Below are 21,028 nucleotides of genomic sequence, written 5' to 3' on the forward strand. Positions count from 1 at the left end.
CGAGCGACACCTAAGGAAAGGCCAGTAACGAAGAGTGGCAATTGTTGAACGAAGTTTTTGTTGGATAATGTTTGATAATGTAAATAGTACAATCACTTAATTACAAATATATCTTGTTTCCCTGTGTAGGCTAACGGATGGCATTAAAACGTATTTCGAGCACTATTTTCGCCTCTGGCAAATAAGCTTCAAGGTTTAAAAACATTATCCTAATTAAAACTACAGAAAGCATGTCTCGTGCTGGACATTGGTATTAATTTATTGAAAAGTCTTCTCTAGTCCTAATGCTTGTTAAATGAAAAAAAAACACACCCAAACTCGGGAAAAATTAACTCCCAACCGGCCAACGATGTCTTGCCGGGGGGGGGGCTCTTTTTCAGTGCACCACCGTCACTACATTTCCGACCGCAACAGGTACCAAGCAGCGGGCGTTGAGAGGACTCCGGTGTCGTCGTCGAGGCAGTGGTTTTTGTGGTCGGCAGCTGCCGCCCGTTTGTTTTATATGTTCGCTGTTGTTTGCTCGGTGTTGTTTTCGGACAAACGAAATCCCTGCCGAAACCGGGCCCCATTCGCACGTGGCAGCAGCAGCAGCGGAATGTTGCAGTGGCCATCTATTAGTGCACCTTAAAGGGTTTCCACTTTAACTTTCATAAGCTCGCCAAACAGCCGATCAACTTTGGGACGACGTGGCACAGCGACGGGTAGAGTTCTACTCTACCCGTCAGTGACTGTGAGGGAGAGCGCCTTTCTGTGACAAATCTAGCAAAAACGGAACATGTCCGGACGGCGGCATTTTTGTAGCGAAAATATTCTCCGGACCAAATAAATCTTTTCTATGTGCTAAATCTCTAGCCACAATGCACTCGTGTAGTGCATTTTTTGTCTTCTGCACTTCCTTCCAGTTTCGGTGGTCCTCGAAACGCCCAGACCTCCCATTGCGCTGGTGGAGGCGTCCCCGAACCGTGCCCGCGTACCTTCCCAAATTCATACACTTCTTCACTGCGCATCCATATCTGTCTCCGTTTTTCATACGGTGCACCAGAAAGTTAGTTTTTCTCCGCTCTGCAGCGAACGAAGTGCATCTGCTGGCGTTGCTCTAACTCCGCACACTGCTGCTGCTGCTGCTGGCGTGTTATGCAGAATTCATGTTATTTCCCCCGTGTTGGTGCGGTTTTTTTCGTTTTTTTTGTGGCGTTTGTGACACACCGAACCCTACAGAATAGATAAACTGCAGAAAATCTGCACAAATACACGTTAACTAAGTGCACCAAGCGCGCTGCGTGTGTGCTCCGGGGATGTGGATGTGCCCGGAACCGGGCCCGGGCACATTGTATCGCACCGCGTTTTTTCCTTCCTCCCGCCGGGCGTGTAGCCGCATGTTTTCATTTGTTTTATGCACCGGACGCAACTTTGCGCTTATGACACTTTCGGAGGGCCTCCGCAGGGCCCTAAAACAGTTTTATGCACTTACTGGCGCCGTGGGCTGCCGCCGCCGCCGCCGCCACGCCCATTGGCTCCCCGGGTTTTTCCACCAATTACCTAATGGCCCCGGCCGATTTTGCACGAACGCTATTTTCACGGCACGGCCAGCCAGACCAGGAAAATAGCGGAGTAAAAATATGAATCAAATTGACGTGCACTAAATATTGGAAAGCCCTTTTTTTGGGGGGCGGCGCCGGGTCGCACTTGAAAGCCGTACCGAGCTATTAAATGTGCGTGTAGAGCGACATTTTCATTGAAATAACAAACCAATAAATTGTTTTCCTCTGGGGAGAGACAGGGAGGGTGAGGGAGAGGGTGCCAAAAGTGGGGATCCAGAAATAAAGAGCGGTGCGCCGACGAAAAAAGCCGACAACATTTGTGCAATTCGGTGCAACCCGCCGGCCCGGTGGGAATAAAAGTTAAATCGTAGATTTGATTAATATAAATTGCTTTCAGTAGATTGATTGCACTGCAGAGAGAGCGAGCCACGCAAGAGCAAGTGTCGGTCGGCGTCGGGCAGTTCATCAACGCGAATGGCTTTTGCAAACAGTTGAGCGCAAATAAAATCATAAAATCTGTCGCTGCTTCAGGTGCACGGGCCCGCTGACGAATGGACGGCGGAGGGCCACAAAAAATCGGAAAATGCTTCGGTTCCAACGAAAAAGAACGTTTGAAGGAACCGCACAAATATGCTGTTTGTGTCATGTCCCAATAATTTATGCGCCAGATGAAGTTGTTCGCGCAAACGACCAGAGCTAGCGGTGGAAATTACTGAAATTCGGTGGAAAATTCAACCGAGCAATGGTTCCAAAAAATGCCGAACCACTAAAAGTTGAATAGCTGCCATTTTTAATATACTCTTTCTCCGAATGGTTAGTTCGGTTTTCAAGCTTTTTTTTTAAATCGAACCAAACGCAACACATCTTGGAGTTAAATGAAACGTAATATTAACGCAAAAAGTGGTGTGCTGCTTACCATGTTAGATTGGAGAGAATGAATAAAATGCTGTTGATATTTACACAATTTTGCCGTCTTATTCGTGCTATCGGTGCTCATTTGTTACCGAAACGTCAACAGTTCTTCCCCAAAGGCGCCACATAAAATGGATTATGGATATTTGGTTAGCGGCGCTAGCTGGCGCATTTTAATCTCTCTAATAGCGTTGGCCAAATGGAACAACTTTTAGCACAAACAGTGTTGATTTTCTCCATGCCCCATTTTTTCCTGCGTGCAATATTCAAATGCACGGAATGGCAAGCAAAAGGTCAATAAAACTCGGTAACGGTTACGGTGTAATAAACCACCCAAACTGCCATCAATGGCACATGGAGCGTTCTTTGAATATAACATATTCCAACTAAGCCACCCCGTTCGGTTTTAGATTCTACTCGATCTGCAAGGATACCAAACTAAGGGAAGGAAAACGGGTGCAACCCAACTGAACCAACATTGGCCACATTCAACTTCACTTTCATCGTCTCTTGACTGTGGAAACTCGGGTCGCCTATCTCGATGATTCATCGTTCACAGCGCTCGACCCAAAGGTTTATCGTCCCAAAATCATCGCAAATGGAATCTGCGAAATAATTACAATAATTCGAATCTCGCGCCAATTACTTGACTGACCTTTCGTCGTATGACCTTTGGTTCGATGCGCAAGAAATGCCGTAGATTCCGCGAAGCATTCAATGGTTCATCTCTTCCAAAAATTCCATTAACCAGGTTGAATTAACAGTTACGAAAGAGCGCAGTAAATTTTCCGCCCGCTGTGCTAATGACGCTTAGAGGTACGACATTAGCGGATTGCAATTAAAAGCTCCAACAAATTGGGGTATTTTTCCCAAAAATTTGTGTACTAAATCGTTTTAATTATGGACTTTCGGAATCAGTAAATCGGGTTGGACGAAATCGTCGACTAAATTGAGACGGCAAACATGTTACGCCAGACAGTAAAGAACATGAAGGACACAAAACAAAAAGATCAAACCGAAAATCGCATGCAACCAACAAAACAGCCAGCCGGAACTTTCTCCCGATCCTGTAGATTGTTCTTATCCTCCGGTGTGCGTCCATCCATTTCCGGCCCTCCATGTTATCTTTCAAGTACGCCAACGAAAGCTCCCCGGTTCCATTTCGCTCCGGCGCCTCCGCCCCATTGCTTATGCGGTGATGATTTAATTTCATGATAATTTTATGGTAATGATAACAGAATAAATTGTTGTACTTTATGACACTGGGCCACCACCATCACCTGGGTGTACCGTTAGCCCTCGGTCCAAACTCGCCCACCACGACCGGACAGCGGGGGAAATCGTCGTTTTTTCCGTGTTTGGGACGGCAGTTACCGGTACCATTGTGATGCTGATGCTCGGAGTATCAGTTGCAGGAGAGAATGGTAAGAACGTGGAAAACTTTGAGCCCACCGAAGAACCAACGGTGTAGCTTTCGTAGCCTCTCGCCCCTCGCAGTCTAAGCGGCCAGAAAAACGGCCCAACTAGAGAATTGCCTTTGAGGGAGAAAAAAGAGCGCACAATCACTTCGAGCGGCCACACAATGTTGTGGGGACGCGTGGGCGAAGAACTATCACATTTCCCACGAGAAATCGTCACCTCCTGAGTGAAACGATGCTGGCAATAGGCTGGCAAACAAATTGTTTTTTGATTATTTTCTTTTTGATTCGCCACAGGCCACTCTTTAAAGCCACAGCAGTAAAAGTTTTTTTGTGCCAATTCAAGGTTCGAAATGATCATCGATTCGATTGATAAGTTGTACAGCTTAAACTTAGTGTAATTTTAAGTTAACTAAACTAAAAAGTAATCCATTTTCCAAACGGTAACTGCGCTGCCACACGGTGCATAACTTTACCACGTAACACGTAACATACCCCCCTATTATGGATCTCGAACGGAAATTCTTCCGTTCGAGTGAACACAACAAGAGAGAAAGCCGAATACAGCAAGAGAGAGGGCAGAAAGAGAAAGCTATAGCAAAATGAACTCAAAATGAACGGAATGAACGTTCGAGGACTCGAATCGAGTTCTATGATAGGGGGGATAGTGTCAAATCTGGTATGCACCCTGTATAACGTCGTGTTATAGGGTCTGCTGAGCCACAATGCTTTTGACGCCTGGTCGCTGTACTGTCAAAATTGTTATATGAGGCTGTTATATTTTCGCAGTGAGTGCGTGAACATTTTCATCGGTTCACCCAATTCCAGAGAGTTCACCGAATTCGAGAGAGTTCACCCAATTCCAGAGAGTTCATTCAATTTATCAATCGAAAATGTGTGATGAAATATTTCACGAAATATAATAATACTTGTTTTTGAAATCGTGAAGCCTTTGCACTCTCACACTTAGATGGCACTGCATCGGTGTTACGAAAATCGTTCATCCTGCCGCAGCCATATTGGGCTGCGGCCGCTGTCAAACGGATGAGTTTTTTTTCTTCACAAGCAATTCTTTTGACACAGTGGTGTGCAGAATCGTACCCCTTCGAACCCGAGTTACACAAAGTGCCCGTGTGTGTCGGCCCGTGAGAGACCACCGCTAGGAAATCCGTAGCCCTTCGCGAGTCGAAAAAGCCCAACGATGTTGACCAACCTGGCCAAGCTGTCCGTCGTGCGCGGCGTCTCGCAGACCGTGACCAACGGCCTGAAGCCAGCGGCGGTCGGTGCGGCGAAGGCCGAGAAAAAGTCCGCGAGCGCTGCAGGTCAGATTCCCGTCGTGACCGTCACTTCTGGCAGTAACCTGCCTCGGAACAATATTCGCGTGGTTTCGAGCGTAACAGGTTAATACCATCTACATATGAATTTAAGAAAAAACAGATTTATTTCGACCCCGGAGTTGCATAAGGTTTGCGCCGCAAAAGACAACGTCGCAGCAATTTGACAGTTCCTGCAGCGAGCGAAGGACTGTTGGACGATTCTCGGTGCAAAACGTTCGTTATGTAATGCATCTCCGTTTCGGCAATTGCGGTCGAATCGGTTCGAAAATCGTTGACCGAAAGCGGAAAAGAGACGTATTTTAGTGCCCCAAATCGGGGTTCATCGAACAATCCAAGCCGGAGAATTGGCACAATTGGCCCAGGAGCGCTAGATCAAAACAAACTGTAGCTGCTGTCAGACCGACGACCGAACAAACTGTCGGAAATTTCTTGACCTTCACTAACGTTTCTCAAATCTCGTCTTGTTCCCCCAGGTGCTACACAGATCCGGTTCGCGCATACCGACATTCGAGTGCCAGATTTCTCCGAGTACCGCCGGGAGCAGGTGAAGCGCCCGAACGCCAAGAACGACAGTTCGGATGACCGGGCCGCGTTCACGTACCTTCTCGTCGGAGGTAAGCCATCGGAACTGTTTAAATTTGAATCACTGTTAACATCTCTTCACACATCGAATTGTAGGTGCGGCTGTGTCGACGGCGTACGTCGCCAAATCGCTCGTATCTACGTTCATCAGCTCGATGAGCGCCTCGGCCGACGTTTTGGCCATGTCAAAGATTGAAATCAAGCTCGGCGACATCCCGGAGGGCAAATCGGTGACGTTCAAGTGGCGCGGCAAGCCCCTGTTCATCCGCCACCGTACCGCCCATGAAATCGAGTCAGAACAGTCGGTCGCCGTCGCTACGCTGCGTGATCCCCAGAATGATGCCGTAAGTGTGGCAACGTGAAGGAGATTTCAATCTGTTATTGACTCTTCACCTCTTGGTCTCTTGACAGGAACGAGTCCAGAAGCCGGAGTGGCTAATTGTGATCGGTGTCTGCACGCATCTGGGTTGCGTACCGATTGCGAACGCCGGTGACTTCGGTGGTTACTACTGTCCGTGCCACGGTTCCCATTACGACGCTTCGGGCCGCATCCGGAAGGGCCCGGCTCCGCTCAACCTGGAGGTGCCGTACTACGAGTTCCCCCAGGAAGGTCTGCTAATTGTCGGTTAAGGGACCTACTCCGGACGAACCCCGCTCACCCGTCAGCTAAGTAGTAAATCTATCGATCCACAATCGTTTTCCCCGTGCCCACAACACACTCTTGCTGCGGTATGGCTCCGCGAGGCACATAAAATGGAGCAAACTTGCTGAGAGGCTGATGGACCCGCGTCCAATTGTTGTAAGTATTTGACGGATCCATCGCTAAAAGCTACCGACGATTACCAAACCAAAAACCGTTTCTCCCGTCTTTCCACGGGAGCGAATAGTAGAAAGAAGCACAGCAAAGCAGCAGTTAATAAATTGATTGGTAACGTTTAAGACGCGCCGTCCATTCCGTTAACAAACCGAACATCCGAACCACACGACGAACTCTGTCTGTGCAAAAAGAATTCCTCTCTTGTCTTTATTCGCGCCGCACCATAACGTTGGTTTGCTGGGACATATCGTACGCCTGGGCCGCCTCGCACAGCAATGGCACCAGTTTTTGCTTATATAGATCGTGCTGCTCACCGTGCGTCACGCGCAGTATCTTTTCCGCCTCGTGCAAACTCTTCAGTGCGGCCTGCATCGTGCCAAAATTTAGTTCGATCTTGCCCACGCTTAGCAGCAACAGTCCGACAAGTGGATTGTACGGACAATAACGACGGTAGCCGCGGGCAGCTCGTGCACCATAATCGAGGGCTACGTCCCACTTTTGCAGCTGGATCGCGCTATCGAAGCCATTTTCCAGCGTTTTGAGGTAATGGGCATTTAGCGGATGTAGCACACCTTCTTGCTTGTCGATACACAATCGACATACGTCGAAATCTGAAAAAACAAAAAAAGACGCTTTACGTATGCCTTTTTACCAACAAGGAACCAACAGAACTCACAGGTTACATCTTTCATTTCGGCTAGACGATCGCGTGTGAAACTGGTAACTTCGCGAAACCGTTCGCGAGTCGACTGTTTGATGGGCGTATCGCATGCCGGACACTTGTCCTCGTCCGCCAAACCTTCGATACAAATAGGCTCCTTGCAGTCACTGTTCGGGCAGGAAGCCGCTCCCATCAGCCTGCAATCCTGTTCATCCTCGCAACGATCACACTCGCAGTGGAAGTAGTACCGTTCGGCCAGCTGCTCCCTTCTAGTGTCGGGCGGTTCTATCAGATCGATGTAGCTGATAAAGATGCGGCCAAAGTCTAGTTCCGACCCTACAAAATCCTCCAACAAACGGATCTGCAACCGCGCACCAACAAACGATGCCGTGGCATTCGGGCGGCAACTGTGATCCAGAATCGACGCTCCCAGGTACATCGCGGTGCCGATACTGTTCAAGTCATCGTCCATAATGTTGAAGCTATTGATACACATCTGCCGATCGAAACAAATAGGTAGCGGAGGGCGGCAAATATTAGGGTCGTCGTTGTGATAAAGATACCTTGCCATAAATCCTGAACAGCTCAGCAGTTTCCGGGAAGGCCGATTCGTCAAGCAACCGGCGCAATACGACACTGACGGCTTGGAAGTGCTCCACCCTCTTAGTGTCCTTTCGAATGTCTTCCTCATCTGTGCAGAAATTGTGAAATTCTGGGATCGTTAGGCTACCGTGCTTCTAACATGAACGGCAGTGTTATCTACATGCAATGGTGCGCGAAGAAGCATCGAATCGATTCAGCTGTGGGTAAGACGTTTCCGGAAAACAGTGCCAAACGAACGGGTTTTAAAACGAAAACAACACCACCGTTAACTACCTACCGTACCGTACACGTACGGTGGGGTCAATAGATTAAATTTGGTAACCATTTTCGGGGCCGGTGTAAATGGTTTAGATTCAATTCAATTATGCGATCAAATAGAAAAAAGAACGTAACATAACAAAATACAAACACAAGCAAAAATCCAGTTCTCACATTTTGGTGATACAGATGGTCCTGAAGTGCATCACCGGCAAGGGGCAGCTCGAGTTTCGAACGATATGAACGATGAGAGTTCGATACGATAGGGTGTGGAAATAAAAACCTGATAGAATGCCAATTGGAGCGAAATTTCCTTAATTTCGAATGAATAACCACAAAACCAACCGATCGACCGAAAGGATTGAAACAATGCAAAAAAGGACCGTAAAGGGACTACGGAGCTACTACTGAAAATAATGATAGAAATGTTTAAGCGAAACAAGAAAATGATCAATGATATCGCTCGTAAGAATGTTGCTCCCTTTACTCCCGAACTTACGCGGCATCAGATCATGGAACCGACGGTAGAGTTTGGCGGTGTAGTAACCCTTCTGGAAGTCGCCTCCTTTCTGCAGACGCCGAATGATCCGCGCCATCATCAGGGCAGCCGACGGTACGACGAGCGCGGCCGGAAGAGCCTTAAGTTTGACGCATTCAGCCTGATGATCAGGCCACGCTTCCTGCTGACAGGCTCGATCGCAATATCGCACGTACAGGCAGCCGGAACATTTTAACACTTTCCCACTGTCGATTGAGTGCATTGAGTTAAATGAAACGGTTGGAATAGAAATGGAAAACTTACAGCTTGTAGCAACGATCGCACCGTTCGTGACGGAACTGCGGCAACAGTACGCAAGCAAAGGGCTGCTCTTGCAGTATCAGATCCCCGCGTTTGTGCAACAGTTTTTTCATTGTTCCCTGACTACAATAACCAATCGATTAACCAATCGCCAGCGCTGCCGAAATCCTAATGAATCGCGTTTGCGATCGTCTGCCGGTCTAGGTTGTGACACAAAGTGCTAGTATTTAAAAATAACAGAGCGCTACTATTTCTAGTGTGTCGGCAAAGTGGTGCACCGTCTTGCGCGGGAACTGGAGCACAAACCAGCCTTTCGCAGCAGATGCTCTTAGACACGGGGATGACCAAAAATATCTGCAAGCACAATTATAACAGAGAGGAGTAAAAACTGAAGTATATTTTTAGACTAATGTTTTGTGGCTAATCTTACCTTTCTTCCTCCTAAACTTTCTTTCTTCTTCTTTCTTTTGTGTAATGTAAACAAACTTTAGCAGGGGCCTACCTTCTAATGTGCACACCTTGGTCTTGTTCAGAAATGCAAATTCTAGAATCTAATGCTTAAGATGGAAAAAAATCAAATACGATTAACGAAAACCATAAAGTCATGGCACATATTGTTTAACTTTTGTAGGTAAACATTTCCAATTAATGAATATGCGTTTCAACCAATAAATTTAAAACAGTGACAACAGTTTCATACAGTCTACCAACCTTGGCTCACCGAATGGCGCGCTTTTTTAGGGGAATATTTTGATCCTCAGAATCCTTCCTTTGTGCTTTGTGTGATCGTGCTCCTTTCGATATTTAATTGCTTCGGTGTTAATTGTAATTGATGGACGACGACGCTGATCTTTTCCTTGAGAACGAAAATGAGGGTGAGATTTTCTCCGACAACGACGCACCCGACGACGACGGCGAAGCTGCTGATGATGAAGCTGCTCCAACGAAGGTTCCGGCCACGGTGAAACACCAGAAGAAAACGGTCACCAATCCACGGCACACACTGAACGCGGCGAGGCTGTGCGGTCCGCGAGGTATTATCGCCATACGAGACCACTTCAAGGGCTTCAAGTTCCATGGAAAGGGACACGAAGCGGCCGATCTCAATGAAATCATGCGCCGTTACGAGCACTGGGCGCATCGGATGTTCCCAAAGTACCACTTCGATGACGTGATTGCTACGGCCGAGCGTTTGGGCACCAAGAAAGAAGTGCAGAGCTACATGAACCGCTATCGGACTGGAGTGCTCGATCAGGAGCTTGCCGAAGCGAGGGATCGCGCGGACACCAGCGACAGTGACGATGCGGCCGATCGTGGAGATGAGGGAAATCGCCTCAATCAACCCCTGGATCCACTGGACAGTATGCTCGACGAGCAGATTGCCCTTTCTCGGGGCCGTGCCACGTTTGGCAACACATCCGGCGTGGGAAACCTTTCACTGGACACTACGTTCGATGCAGTTAGAAAGGATGGGGCCAGTGAAACCGTTGCCCCAACGCCAAAACCGCCCGCTTTGAGTGAAGAACTGAGAGCGAAAATCGACGCCAACCGATTGAAAGCCCTGGAACTAAGGAAGGCACGTTTGCAGGCCCTATCAAACGGACAAACCGAAGGGAAACCCACAGAATCGAACACTGAAGCTCTTCCCGCGGACAGCGGGGCGCGTTAAATGTACGTCGCTTGTTCTTTTCCGTCTAACTTTAAATTTTGAAATAGACTCAACCATCCCTAAAATAACCAATGAAAACATCATTGCATCGTTTTGTTAGTTCATACGGTTTCATATATTTCACATCGTTCTATGTAAATTATACATGCTGCATTTCTCTGACATCGAAAAACGGTAGATTGAATCGGAGAAAATCACTTAAAGGTACAGTTGCAAAAGTGTTAACTTACGATACGTACAGTTATAAAATAACGTCCTAACCATCTTCACCACTTCTACTCGGCCTCCACTGTTGTTGAGTCACTGTTGACGGTCTGTTTCTTGCTTTCTGTCGGAGTTTCCACTTTCTTAACGGGCGGTTCGTTCCCCGCTTTATCTTCTTCACCGTCCTCCCGTTTTCGCTTTTGGCCACCAAAATTTTTGTGATTGTTACCCCGATGTCCTCGGCCACCTTTACCCTTCGCATTACCACCTTTGCGCCTGGCCTGCTGGTCCTGTACTACCTTCTTCAGGTACTCGGCTTCTTTCTCGTCGACCAGCAGTTCGACCGTTACGTCCGAATCGTCGATCTTGATCTAAAGTAGAGAAACGAGTACATTAATTACAAAGACACAATTGGTTTCGGGCAACATTTCTTAAACGCCCATGTCTCACTTACCTTGTTGTCGGTCAGCTTCTCGACAAATCGCTTTCCGGCCCCCTCCTGATTGAAGCGCACGTATCCACTCTTGTCGCCGATCTTGAAATCAACAAAAGCAAACTCCAGCGTGTCGTCCAGTTTTTTGATCGCTTCCTTGATCGTCTCCCGTGATGTCTCTCGTGACGGGTCCGTTCCGAGACCCTCGAGGAAGACGCTCGCACCTGTCGGCAGATGGGCCGTGGCGAGAGTTTGCGCTTCCTCCTTCTTTCGTTTACGCTGCTCGATCTTCTCGGCACGCTCCTTATTTTCGGCCTGTTTCGCCACGAAGTAATCGTTCTGCATTTTGCGAATCAGCTCCTTGCCCTTGTACGTGAGCTTGTCGATCGCAAGAAACTTTTCGCACTGCTCCGTGCTGACGAACGTCACGAATACGCTGCCTTTGAAGAGATACTTTTTGGTCGGTTTATCGTGGTACTTGCGCATCACGATGTTGGTCACCTTTTCATAGGGCTGGAAGAACTCCACCAACTCGTTCATGTTCGTGCCGTCCTGTGGCGCGAAACCCTTCACGTACACCGTGCGCGTGTAAAGTTCCTTGCGTGTTTCCTCGTCCAGCTCCGGAATGGGGCGCTCTGGATGGCGGCGCAACTTTTCCCGATCCTCGCTCACCTCGACCAACCCTTCGGAGGACTTTTCGATCGCATCGGCAATCACCTTCTTATCCTCGCTCAGAGCCTTTAGCCGTTTGAAGGTCAACAGCACATCGAGCGCAACCCAGCCGTCGTCCAGTTTGATCTGCTCCTTCAGAAACTTATCCTTCAGCAGGTTGGCATCGCCGAAGTAGTACTCCAGCTGACGGATGATGGCCGCCTCGTTCGTCGAGAGCTCCACTGGTTCCGACTGTGCCGGTACTTCTTCGCCGGTAGTCTTCGTCTCCGATTCGGTCATTGCGCTACTGACAGTGGAAAATGTAAGGTTAGAATCAAGCAGTGACACAGTGACAGCACGATGGATATCGGTATCGAAGAAACCCTGATTTTAACCCCATCCGATTGCTTTGGCCAAACAATAACGTGGTCACACTGGACTGAAGTTAACTTACCTGCGTGCTCGAAGTAAAATACAGCGAAATCGTTCAATCCACGTGCGTACGAGGGAAGAGAAAGGCGGAGAATGGTCGAAGACCAGTTCGTGACCGGCAAGCGGAAAAAATTGACAGCTTGAGACCAAGATTACTACACACACGTATGGCGCTTGTTTCTACGCCGTACTCTTCTGTTTGCCAATTATTGAACGAAGTTCCGAACAAATATTCAAAGAAACAATAACTCATTGTTCAGAAGCTCATTGCAAGTAAGATTATCGTTTTCCAATTATTTATTTAACATTTAACAAGATTATTTAACATCATTTTTCCACATTTAAGCACCTTGAAGCCATTCACCATCTGTCATCGTGCAGCATGCGGTTCTGTTTACGTTTTTGGTCACGTTGCTGAAGTGAATTTTTATAAAAGTTTTGTAAAGTAAAAACGAGTCATGGACGGTTGTTTGGGATCAGTTCTGCTTCCCAGCATGAAAGTCCGTCAGAAAAAGCTGTGTAAGGCACTGCAGAAACCAAAAGCACAACCCGTCTTCAAGGGTACGTACCAATTTGATCCTGGCTCCAGAACCGCATTGTAAATTTCATCGTCGGGGTGCCGTTTCTTTTTTTATCAGATGCGAGCAACGTCGGAGCACGAATGTTGGCCAAGTTGGGTTGGTCGGAGGGTAAGGGCCTCGGAAAGAAGGAGGACGGAATGCTTAATCCGATTCTACCACAGCAGAAGCGGGACAACGAAGGTGTAGGATACGCGGGAGAAGACGACAGTGGCTGGACGCAGCACGATGCCGGGTTTAACGAGCTGCTCAAACGTTTGAACGGCGGTGGTGAGGAAACCACGGCCGAAGCCGAAACAGAAACTGTGTTGGATTCAACTACGCAGCTGCAGTCATTAGAGGAGCGATCGAAAAAATCAAGGGCACGGGTGCACTACCGAAAGTTTACACGGGGCAAGGATCTCAGCCAGGTGAACGAGAAAGATCTTGCCAACATTTTCGGCAAACGATCAATGGCGGAAATGAATAAGCCCGCCAATGAAGCCAAAAGCAATGATGCGTCTGCCGATGGTAGTGAGCACGAATCCGAAACGGAGAAAACCATCTTGGGTCTAACGACTATCAAGTCGAGCCTGTCGATGCAGGAATATTTTCAGCAGAAAATGAAAATGAAGCAGGCGGTTATGGACAGCGAAACGATCGCCATGGACGAAAATCGGTCTGATTTGCATGATGCAGAACCAGAAATTGTCAAAACAAAGAAGAAAAAGAGTAAGAAGAATAAGGAAGTGGTAACTGAAACGCAGCTAGAATCGTTAGTCACGAATGAAGAAGCGTCAGAAGAGTCCACCGGAACCACGGAGTTGCCGAAAGAGACCAAGAGAAAACACCAATCGAAAGAAGTACACAATCATGAAGAACCATCAGAACCGGTCAAAAAGAAGAAAAAGTCGAAAAAAGGCAAAAGCGAGGCGATTGAAACGGAATCGACCGAAAACCTCGATGAAGATAGAGAAATTTCTAACGATTCTAAAACACAGAACAAAAAGAAAACGTCTAGAAAAAGTAAGCATAATTCTGATGAAACGGATTCGGGACCTACAACATCCGAGGAGGTTTCCAGTGAGATTATGGATCCCAATATGGGTAATTCTGCCACACCGGATGTGCCAGAACCGACTAAAAAACAGAAAAAATCCAAAAAGACGAAGAAGAAGGAAGCGACTTCCGAAGAGGGATCTCAAGATCCCCTCGTTGATGAGGACGCACTTCGCGAGGTTGCTGATCACGATGGTAAGGATCACGGCGAAGCATCGTCACTGGGTCAACTTGAAAGTTACGACGCTGCTGCGATCGAGGAAGCTCTAGCCTGCCCGGTGAAGGTGGCGGTGCTGAAGCACCTGGACGAAACGGCCTTTATCGGCTCTAACTTTGCCAATATTATCGGTTACAGATTGACCGAGGATGTGAAACTTGTTCAACGTGACGATACCATGCGCCGAAAGCTTGAGAAACATCGTTTCGCGACGCAGAAGAACGTTTCCCACCACCGGAAGTGGCAGAAGTTGAAAAAAGTGTCTGCTTTTGAAGCTATTTAGGTGCGCAGAGAGTGTGCCGCATGTTGCTTTCAATAAAACGTTGAAAATGTAGCCCACAGCTCTTAAATATCATTAGATTTCAAATATTCATTCGATTTTTCCGAATCGATTTAGTTACTATGCAAGCTGATGACATGGTTTGCAAGTCAATCCCTTTTCGGATAGGGACGTTGGTAAATGGCGCACGCGATCGTCTTTACACCATTGTACGCACCATCACTTGTGTCCTAAGTGAACCTTTACGAGCGAAACGGCTCCGTTCCATATGGAGATTTTGGCGGTGGCTTGTGCGAAACTTGATGATCTTACAAGTCGCCCTTCGTTCGACAATCTTTTCCCCAGATGTCATACTTGAAACGGTTCCTTCATGGCTTGGCTACAAACCACAAACCACCAGATGATGGTTTTCGTGATCATCAAACAACAAATCGCAACATACAAAAAACGGGAGCCATCGACTGTTCCCGTGCAGAAGCCTTCAGCTGAGAAAAATGGGAAGCCTTTGCCTTCGCCTAATGTTGTTGGTTATCGCCATGCTCATAAAAGGATTCGTTTAAAGGAGCCGTTTTTGTTTAACACAAACGGGCGTCAAACTCTTCTATGCTCTAGCCGATTTCAATTAACTTATTTCGAAAACTATTGATTGAATATCAATTTGGCCGTAATGCGGTGCGGGTTTTGCTCCCCTCAGCACGAGTCAGCTTTCCGGCAGTTTTGCAACATGCAGTGCTTTTCTTGTTTCCTCCTTTTGCCACCATGTTTAACCTGCGCTGTGCTTTTAAGTGTTATTGTTAGAGTTTATCGCCAGGTTCGTGGGATGCCGACTCGAAAAGGGGTGAAAAAAAACCGTTGTTTATGCAACAAATATCGTTCGGGCCGGCCGATCGGCCCGAATGATAAAAAAGGGCTTCGTAATTGAAAAGACACGCCGTTTGTTGTTTTTTTTGTTTCACTTTCCGCTTTGGAAGTGCAATGATAGCTCGGAGCGGCCATTCGTGTGTTGCGGGCATCGTGCCGTAAAAATGCTGCGCCGAACCTTTAACATCACCCCCACCGCGAAACGGCACCAACACCATCGCGGCATACCGCCACCTGGTTCGACTCGTTTACTCGTGGCGTCGGTGTGTTTATCTTTTTATCAGCCCCGCGCGCACCGATTTCCAATATAGTGGCGCACTGAAGCCGCGCACCACGTTCCGAGTGTTCGGTCCGGCACCTACGCCTTTTCATGCGGTTCCATTTTGCTCCAAGCCCAGCCTCAGCCGAATGGAGCTCTCCGCTGGTTGAATCACACTCCAGTGAAGGGGTTGAGCAAAGGGCGAGGCAAAGCTGAACAGACGGATTGTAGGTGGGAATTGGATTTCTACCGAAACGACGCCAAAGCAACCGTCGCGCCGACGACGCCGCCCGTTGTAAACAAAGGCTCGCGCGATCGCCACGATCGCACACACCGCCGCACACACACACACGCACGCACCTATATACACGGTGTGCGACGGTGTGTGGACACGTAAAAAAATGTTATCACTTCCTTTTTATCTGTACGCTCGTCGTGGTCGTTTGCTGGGCTCGTTTCGCCTTCTTCAGCGGGTTTTGTTTCTTGCCGGACAGGCTCTCTTGGTTTCTTTCCTTGGTCGGTCTTGGGGTCTCCCGTTCCAGCTCGGGAACCTTTCGGTTCTTATTTGGTAAGCCGTCCGCGGTTGATTGCGATGGGTCTGCGGGCAACCCCATCAACACACAATGTTGTAACCCGCCCGCGTCCGTCGTTGGGTTTGGTCCGGTGTTGGGCAACCGTGTTACTGTTGCTGATCTCAGAATCATCACTTTTGGGTTTGTGGTCGGGTTCCTATTCATTGTCGTCCCTGAATGGGAAGGTGCTTTGGAAGACAGCATACACCAACGAGCCAATTTTGATCTTAAAATACATTGTTTTATAAAGTGAGCCACAAAAATAGAGTTAGTCAATGATCTTCCCCCACAATTTCTTTTAAATGGGGATTTTTCACAATAGTTGGCATGGCAATAAAGTAGTTAATCTCTGAAGTTGTTTTCAAATGAAGTAATAAAAACAATAAAGCGCGAATCGTGCCATTTAAAATTTCCAATCGTTTGGCAACCGGGCCGCGCGGAATCAGTTCGTTTATCCGTCTATCTATTTATCAACCCGCTCACCCCGCTCACCCCGCTCCATACCATCGCAGTCGCCATTGGGATTCGTTCTCTCACTCGCCGGCGCACTCTTTCTCGCCAACGATCCGTCTTCGGCGTCGCCGCCGCCGCCATTCTCACGCTGTTATCTCGCATCGAGCGCATAGGTGTGTGTGTACGGATGGATACTACTAAAAACAAAATCACCTTCTCCCCCTACACCCTCCCGGCGCGTACTCTACACGCATACCTGCACACTCACACACGCGCACACTTCGTGACTTCGTGACCGAACCGCCGCCGAGAGAGCGTGGTGAGAACGCGCTCTCACTCACCTTTCTCACGCTCTGCGAAAGAAAAAGAAACAATCGCAGCGACAGGGAGAGAGTGAGTGAGAAAGGGCGAGTGAACGGCGGTATCATATGCTCGCCGGATAAGATTCACCGCATTTTGTTCAGTTCACTTCTTTCGCCCGATCCGTCAGCACGCAGCGTTTGCGCGTCGCGCAGTCCGTTTGTTCGTTCGCCGTCTCGTAAATACCCATCGAGCCAGCCGTTTCGTGTTCGTGTACGTCCCTTCTGTTGTTTGTGCGTCCACGCCGGGCACCCGTCTCACCACCACCACTCACCTGCCTGCCGTGTTGTCTCGCTCGTACGCACGCTGCGCTGCGGTGTGCCGGTGTGTGCATCCTGGCACAACACACGGCGGCACGGTGCGTATCAGCTGTCTCGCTTCCGCGCACTGATCCTTAGCACACCGGAGCCTCTCGCTCGCGGCACGTTGTTTGTGTTTTCGTGCGCCGGTTTGCCGGTTCAGAATTTGCGGAATTTTGAACCGTTCAATAGGATTTTTCGTCGCACTAATCACATCGTACCGGATTATCCTGGCGAAGCAGGCCGCCACCGCCGGCTGCGTGTGTTTAATGTCATTACAAAACAAAATGTCATTTCTGCGAGGCACGGATTAACGTTCTGGCTGAGTGCTCGTCCTCCCGGCTCGCAGCAGGATCTGCGCGTGTGTGTGTGTGTGTGCGAGCGTTTGTAATTGTTCTTCCCCCCCGTCCGCAATTGGTGATATCGAGTTTGGCGAATCTCAACCGGAACCGCCGTGCATCGCAGCAAGCTGTGGCCCTGTGTGTGTGGTGTGCGAAGAAGATTTCTCCCGTCGACTCGTCGTGTCTACCACCGGATTTGCCGGGTTTTGTCGACCGTCGAAAAGTTCCGGTTCTGGCAAAACGGAAACGAGTGTTTCTTCTTCTTAAGTGTGTGTCGGTGTGGCATCGTCGGTGGTTGGTGGTTTGGGTATGATTCACCACCACCACATAGGAAAAGCAAGGAACAACATTCCTCTCGGCGAGGTGCATATTCGTGCGTTAAATCCGTGCCCAGGTGGGTCCTCGACGGCGGCGCGACGGTGACGAACCGGCGCGACAACCTTGAATAATGCGTGCCTGTTTGTACGTATGTGTGTGTGTGCGGATAGCGGATTCGCCGTGTGATTACACACCGATCGATTAAGAAAGGCAGCGAACTCTGTAAGTATGGTGGCGGCCGTTCACTTCTTATCATTTCTATTTTCGGCACGGGGCCTTCTTTTTTAGCGGTATCCTTGGCGGCAGCAAACGAGCGCATTCGGCTGATTGGTTTTCCTCATTGTTGTGCAAACGGTTCATTCAATATCCCGATAAAGGCTCTGGCGGCTGGCGGTGTTCTACAAAACAAAGGCAGACGGGAATGGCCAGTTTGCAAACAATGGGTATTCCCCGTCAAAGGAGAGGAGCCGAATCATGCCAACCGTGAAACTATTGCCGGGCAACCGACCACACACACCATTGCACACAAATGCATGTCCCCCCCCCCTTGCGCACATTGTTCGCCGTGAATTGTGCGTAAAACGAAGTGAGATGGCGGCTTGGAAGAGGGAGCGAGAGCGAGCAATCGAAGTGCGTGCAGTGGTCGTCGTTCAAAACAAGAGCACCAGAGAAGGTTAGATGAATAGGAGAGACAGAGAGCGAGAGAGAAAGAGAGAGAGAGAAAGAGAGCGAGCGAAGCAACCATTGTCGGCCGTTCGTTCGGCTAGAACGGATTAAAATTTTAACTCACCTCACCTCACCTTTTGCTGCTGGCGTCCTTCGCCGTTGCGTTGTAATGCCGTCTCTCTCCCCGCTCGTGCATGCTTCTCACTTTCTCCTCTTCCACGTGCACCCTTTTTCATGGCTTCGGTGTGTGCCCCGTCCGTCTGCGGTACGTACGAAGGTGCTCGAGACGATCGTCCAAAAATAGCACCACGAAAGGGAACAATAAAAGAACCAACCCGCACCAACACATACACAGTAGGCTCCCCCCCCCCCCCCCTCGTCTGAATACCGCGTCGAGGGGTCGTTGTGTTGTGTAGACGGTTTTTCGGTGGGGTCACCGCCGTCGAGGACTGCTATCCCCGTCGACGGCGACGCGACCTACGATAGGAGTTCTCGTCCTAGACACGAAGGCCGGCGGTCCCGACGATGGCGGCGTCCCGACACGCACCACCGCTCCCAGTGTTCCGTGGCATTTGCCTGTGTGTGTGTCTGTACGTATCCACACACACACACTCGCGCACTCGCAGCCAACCTCTGCGTCTGGAACGCAGGTTATTTACTATTGCACTCCGTACGTTTGGCAAGTTGCCCAACGCAAAAAAGGGGGCCGTGGAGTCCCTCTGGTTGTTGAGCTCTTCAATTCGCAATTCGCAAGGGATACGCCGGCGGATCCGGATCAACTAATGGTATGCAGTACGCGTGTGCTTAGGTGGTGTGTGTGTGTTGACCAGTGCGTTCTCCGGGTTCCGGCAGGAGTCCGGCTGGAGGCAAATATTTGGCGGCGATGTCCGATTAGTTCGTTCATAGGAGTGACGGGGAAAGTAATGCGCCATTTTGCAGAAAGTATTGCGTCGAATTTGGGGAGCCCGACTCTTCCGGTCGGTCCTGGAACATGTCCCAGAACTGCGAATGAATATGGTTGAACATACCCAATCACGGGGCGGGCAGATCCTGCGCCGCATTACACACTGCCTACTACGCCTTAATCGATGTCGGACCACCAATTCCACGTTGGTTCGGGAATGTTAACTCCTCAGCCCATTGGCTGACAGCTTATCGCCTTTTTCTTCCAGCCCGAAAGGCACATGGCATTGGCTGAAGTTCTATACACGTTCCGGACCACCTCCCGGACCAATAGTGAGGCCCCTGCGGGTGTGTGGAGCTTTTCAACCGCACGCTGATAAGATAACGGGTAACAGCGACTCTCCATCGGACTGACTCCCATTGGTCACGACGGCGCCGAGTCTGTTTTATGGACACCCAGCGCCCGCACCTAACCCGAGCGTTGGACCCCGTGATGTGGCGTATCCATCGGAATGTGTATCTTATCTAATCTGCTGGCTTCATTTTGCCGTCAGTGTCTGTAAATAGTTTCCAATTGCCCGCCATTTTGTGCTCGCGCTCTCCAGCCTCTAGTGTTTGTTGTTTTAATGAAGTGTTGCCGCCGGGAGCGCCCCACAATCGGTCCTCCTCCCTGGCGTCACCTCACGACGGCCACAGAACTCTTGAACGAGCGATCGAATCCTCTCACGTCAGTGCGCGGCGTCCCCACACACTGCGGATAGCGTCATCGAATCCACCTAACGCGGCCTAACCCTAAACCCGAAGCCCCTGTCCACATGACCCTCCGAAGCCCGGGCCCCCTCATTGCGCCAACGTGCGCCATATGGTGGCGTTTCTTCGTTTGACGTAAGTGCGGAAAATCACGGGAGACCAGATAGATCATCATGCGTTCGTCGCGGCGCTATCGACGGTATCGAGAATGGGCCAACTATCGACAAACACCAACCCTTCCGCGTACACCCCGGGGTGGCCGGGACTCTCCGGTGTGTGTGTTCGTTCAGTCTGCCTTGCCTGCGGAATCGTTAATGACTTCACCTCCTCCAGGTGAGATTAGTCGATAAAATGCTGATTTTTGTTTTCGTGTGAGACGCCCGTTCTTGGACGGCCGGAGAGAGAGTCCTCCACGCGGACACGGAAACACACACAAACGCGCCGGCTGTGCGCTGGTGCGCTGTATGCGTGTCCGGGAACACGATGGTGGACACACCGGGTTCCCTTTCCGGACGCTACGTTTCGATCGTTTTTCCTCGCGTCAATCGCTTCGGCGCTTCGTACGGCAATCGCGTGCTAATTGGTATTCGACGAGCCCCGGGGCGCTAGGAAAAAATGTACGAAAATAACAACTAACATTGTTAGAACACCACACCAGATGGTGGTTCATGGTTTCGTGTCGAAAAACCGCGCCGACGACGACGATGATGACGACGACGACGTCGATATTCGCATGAATCACCAACCTCTAATCATCGTATCCGCACCGAAAGGGTCAGCAGCAGCGGCGAAGGATTGGTTAGGGACGTGGGGGGC

The 21,028-nt window shown here is 49.4% G+C and overlaps 5 protein-coding genes across 6 annotated transcripts; 3 read left to right on the forward strand and 2 right to left on the reverse strand.

The window, feature by feature from the left end:
• The first annotated feature begins 4,940 nt into the window (after positions 1-4,940).
• LOC128274872 (cytochrome b-c1 complex subunit Rieske, mitochondrial) lies at positions 4,941-6,731 on the forward strand. 2 transcript variants are annotated; one of them, XM_053013205.1, is made up of 4 exons: positions 4,941-5,271; positions 5,682-5,822; positions 5,887-6,134; positions 6,202-6,731. In XM_053013205.1, exons 1-4 carry the CDS (start codon positions 5,073-5,075, stop codon positions 6,418-6,420), a joined length of 807 nt encoding a protein of 268 aa, XP_052869165.1. In that variant the 5' UTR covers positions 4,941-5,072; the 3' UTR covers positions 6,421-6,731. The 2 variants fall into 2 exon arrangements, with proteins under 2 accessions (XP_052869165.1, XP_052869166.1); XM_053013206.1 differs by having other exon boundaries at positions 4,941-5,193.
• An 83-nt stretch (positions 6,732-6,814) lies between these two features.
• On the reverse strand, positions 6,815-9,056 carry LOC128270821 (histone-lysine N-methyltransferase SMYD3). The gene is made up of 5 exons (XM_053008242.1): positions 8,932-9,056; positions 8,629-8,873; positions 7,832-7,959; positions 7,284-7,764; positions 6,815-7,218 (listed from the first exon to the last, which is right to left on the reverse strand). The coding sequence occupies exons 1-5, from the start codon at positions 9,039-9,041 to the stop codon at positions 6,815-6,817; spliced, it is 1,368 nt and encodes a 455-aa protein (XP_052864202.1). The 5' UTR covers positions 9,042-9,056.
• Positions 9,057-9,760: 704 nt separating this feature from the next.
• Positions 9,761-18,600, forward strand: LOC128270822 (uncharacterized; the record flags this gene model as incomplete). Its single annotated transcript, XM_053008243.1, is given in 4 exon segments — positions 9,761-10,592; positions 12,956-13,553; positions 17,066-17,093; positions 18,562-18,600. Coding segments are annotated over 4 exon segments (1,497 nt in total), but the record flags the coding sequence as incomplete, so codon positions are not given.
• On the reverse strand, positions 10,708-12,185 carry LOC128275157 (la protein homolog). Its single transcript, XM_053013563.1, has 2 exons — positions 11,256-12,185; positions 10,708-11,172 (listed from the first exon to the last, which is right to left on the reverse strand). Exons 1-2 carry the CDS (start codon positions 12,183-12,185, stop codon positions 10,873-10,875), a joined length of 1,230 nt encoding a protein of 409 aa, XP_052869523.1. The 3' UTR covers positions 10,708-10,872.
• Positions 12,737-14,470, forward strand: LOC128275156 (PIN2/TERF1-interacting telomerase inhibitor 1). Its single transcript, XM_053013562.1, has 2 exons — positions 12,737-12,878; positions 12,956-14,470. Exons 1-2 carry the CDS (start codon positions 12,776-12,778, stop codon positions 14,431-14,433), a joined length of 1,581 nt encoding a protein of 526 aa, XP_052869522.1. The 5' UTR covers positions 12,737-12,775; the 3' UTR covers positions 14,434-14,470.
• Positions 18,601-21,028: the final 2,428 nt, after the last annotated feature.

This window comes from Anopheles cruzii, chromosome 3, assembly GCF_943734635.1.
Source record: "Anopheles cruzii chromosome 3, idAnoCruzAS_RS32_06, whole genome shotgun sequence".
NCBI lineage: Eukaryota > Metazoa > Arthropoda > Insecta > Diptera > Culicidae > Anopheles > Anopheles cruzii.

Excerpts from the sequence above, each read along its gene's own strand:
- LOC128274872 (XM_053013205.1), top strand. The coding sequence starts at position 5,073 with ATGTTGACCAACCTGGCCAAGCTGTCCGTCGTGCGCGGCGTCTCGCAG. Across the intron at positions 5,823-5,886 it reads CACGTACCTTCTCGTCGGAG|GTGCGGCTGTGTCGACGGCG; the intron begins GTAAGCCATCGG and ends ATCGAATTGTAG. Across the intron at positions 6,135-6,201 it reads GTGATCCCCAGAATGATGCC|GAACGAGTCCAGAAGCCGGA; the intron begins GTAAGTGTGGCA and ends GTCTCTTGACAG.
- LOC128270821 (XM_053008242.1), bottom strand. The coding sequence starts at position 9,041 with ATGAAAAAACTGTTGCACAAACGCGGGGATCTGATACTGCAAGAGCAG. Across the intron at positions 7,765-7,831 it reads TGTTCAGGATTTATGGCAAG|ATGTGTATCAATAGCTTCAA; the intron begins GTATCTTTATCA and ends TTCGATCGGCAG. Across the intron at positions 7,219-7,283 it reads CGAAATGAAAGATGTAACCT|ATTTCGACGTATGTCGATTG; the intron begins GTGAGTTCTGTT and ends TTGTTTTTTCAG.
- LOC128275157 (XM_053013563.1), bottom strand. The coding sequence starts at position 12,185 with ATGACCGAATCGGAGACGAAGACTACCGGCGAAGAAGTACCGGCACAG. Across the intron at positions 11,173-11,255 it reads AGAAGCTGACCGACAACAAG|ATCAAGATCGACGATTCGGA; the intron begins GTAAGTGAGACA and ends TCTCTACTTTAG.
- LOC128275156 (XM_053013562.1), top strand. The coding sequence starts at position 12,776 with ATGGACGGTTGTTTGGGATCAGTTCTGCTTCCCAGCATGAAAGTCCGT. Across the intron at positions 12,879-12,955 it reads AGCACAACCCGTCTTCAAGG|ATGCGAGCAACGTCGGAGCA; the intron begins GTACGTACCAAT and ends TTTTTTTATCAG.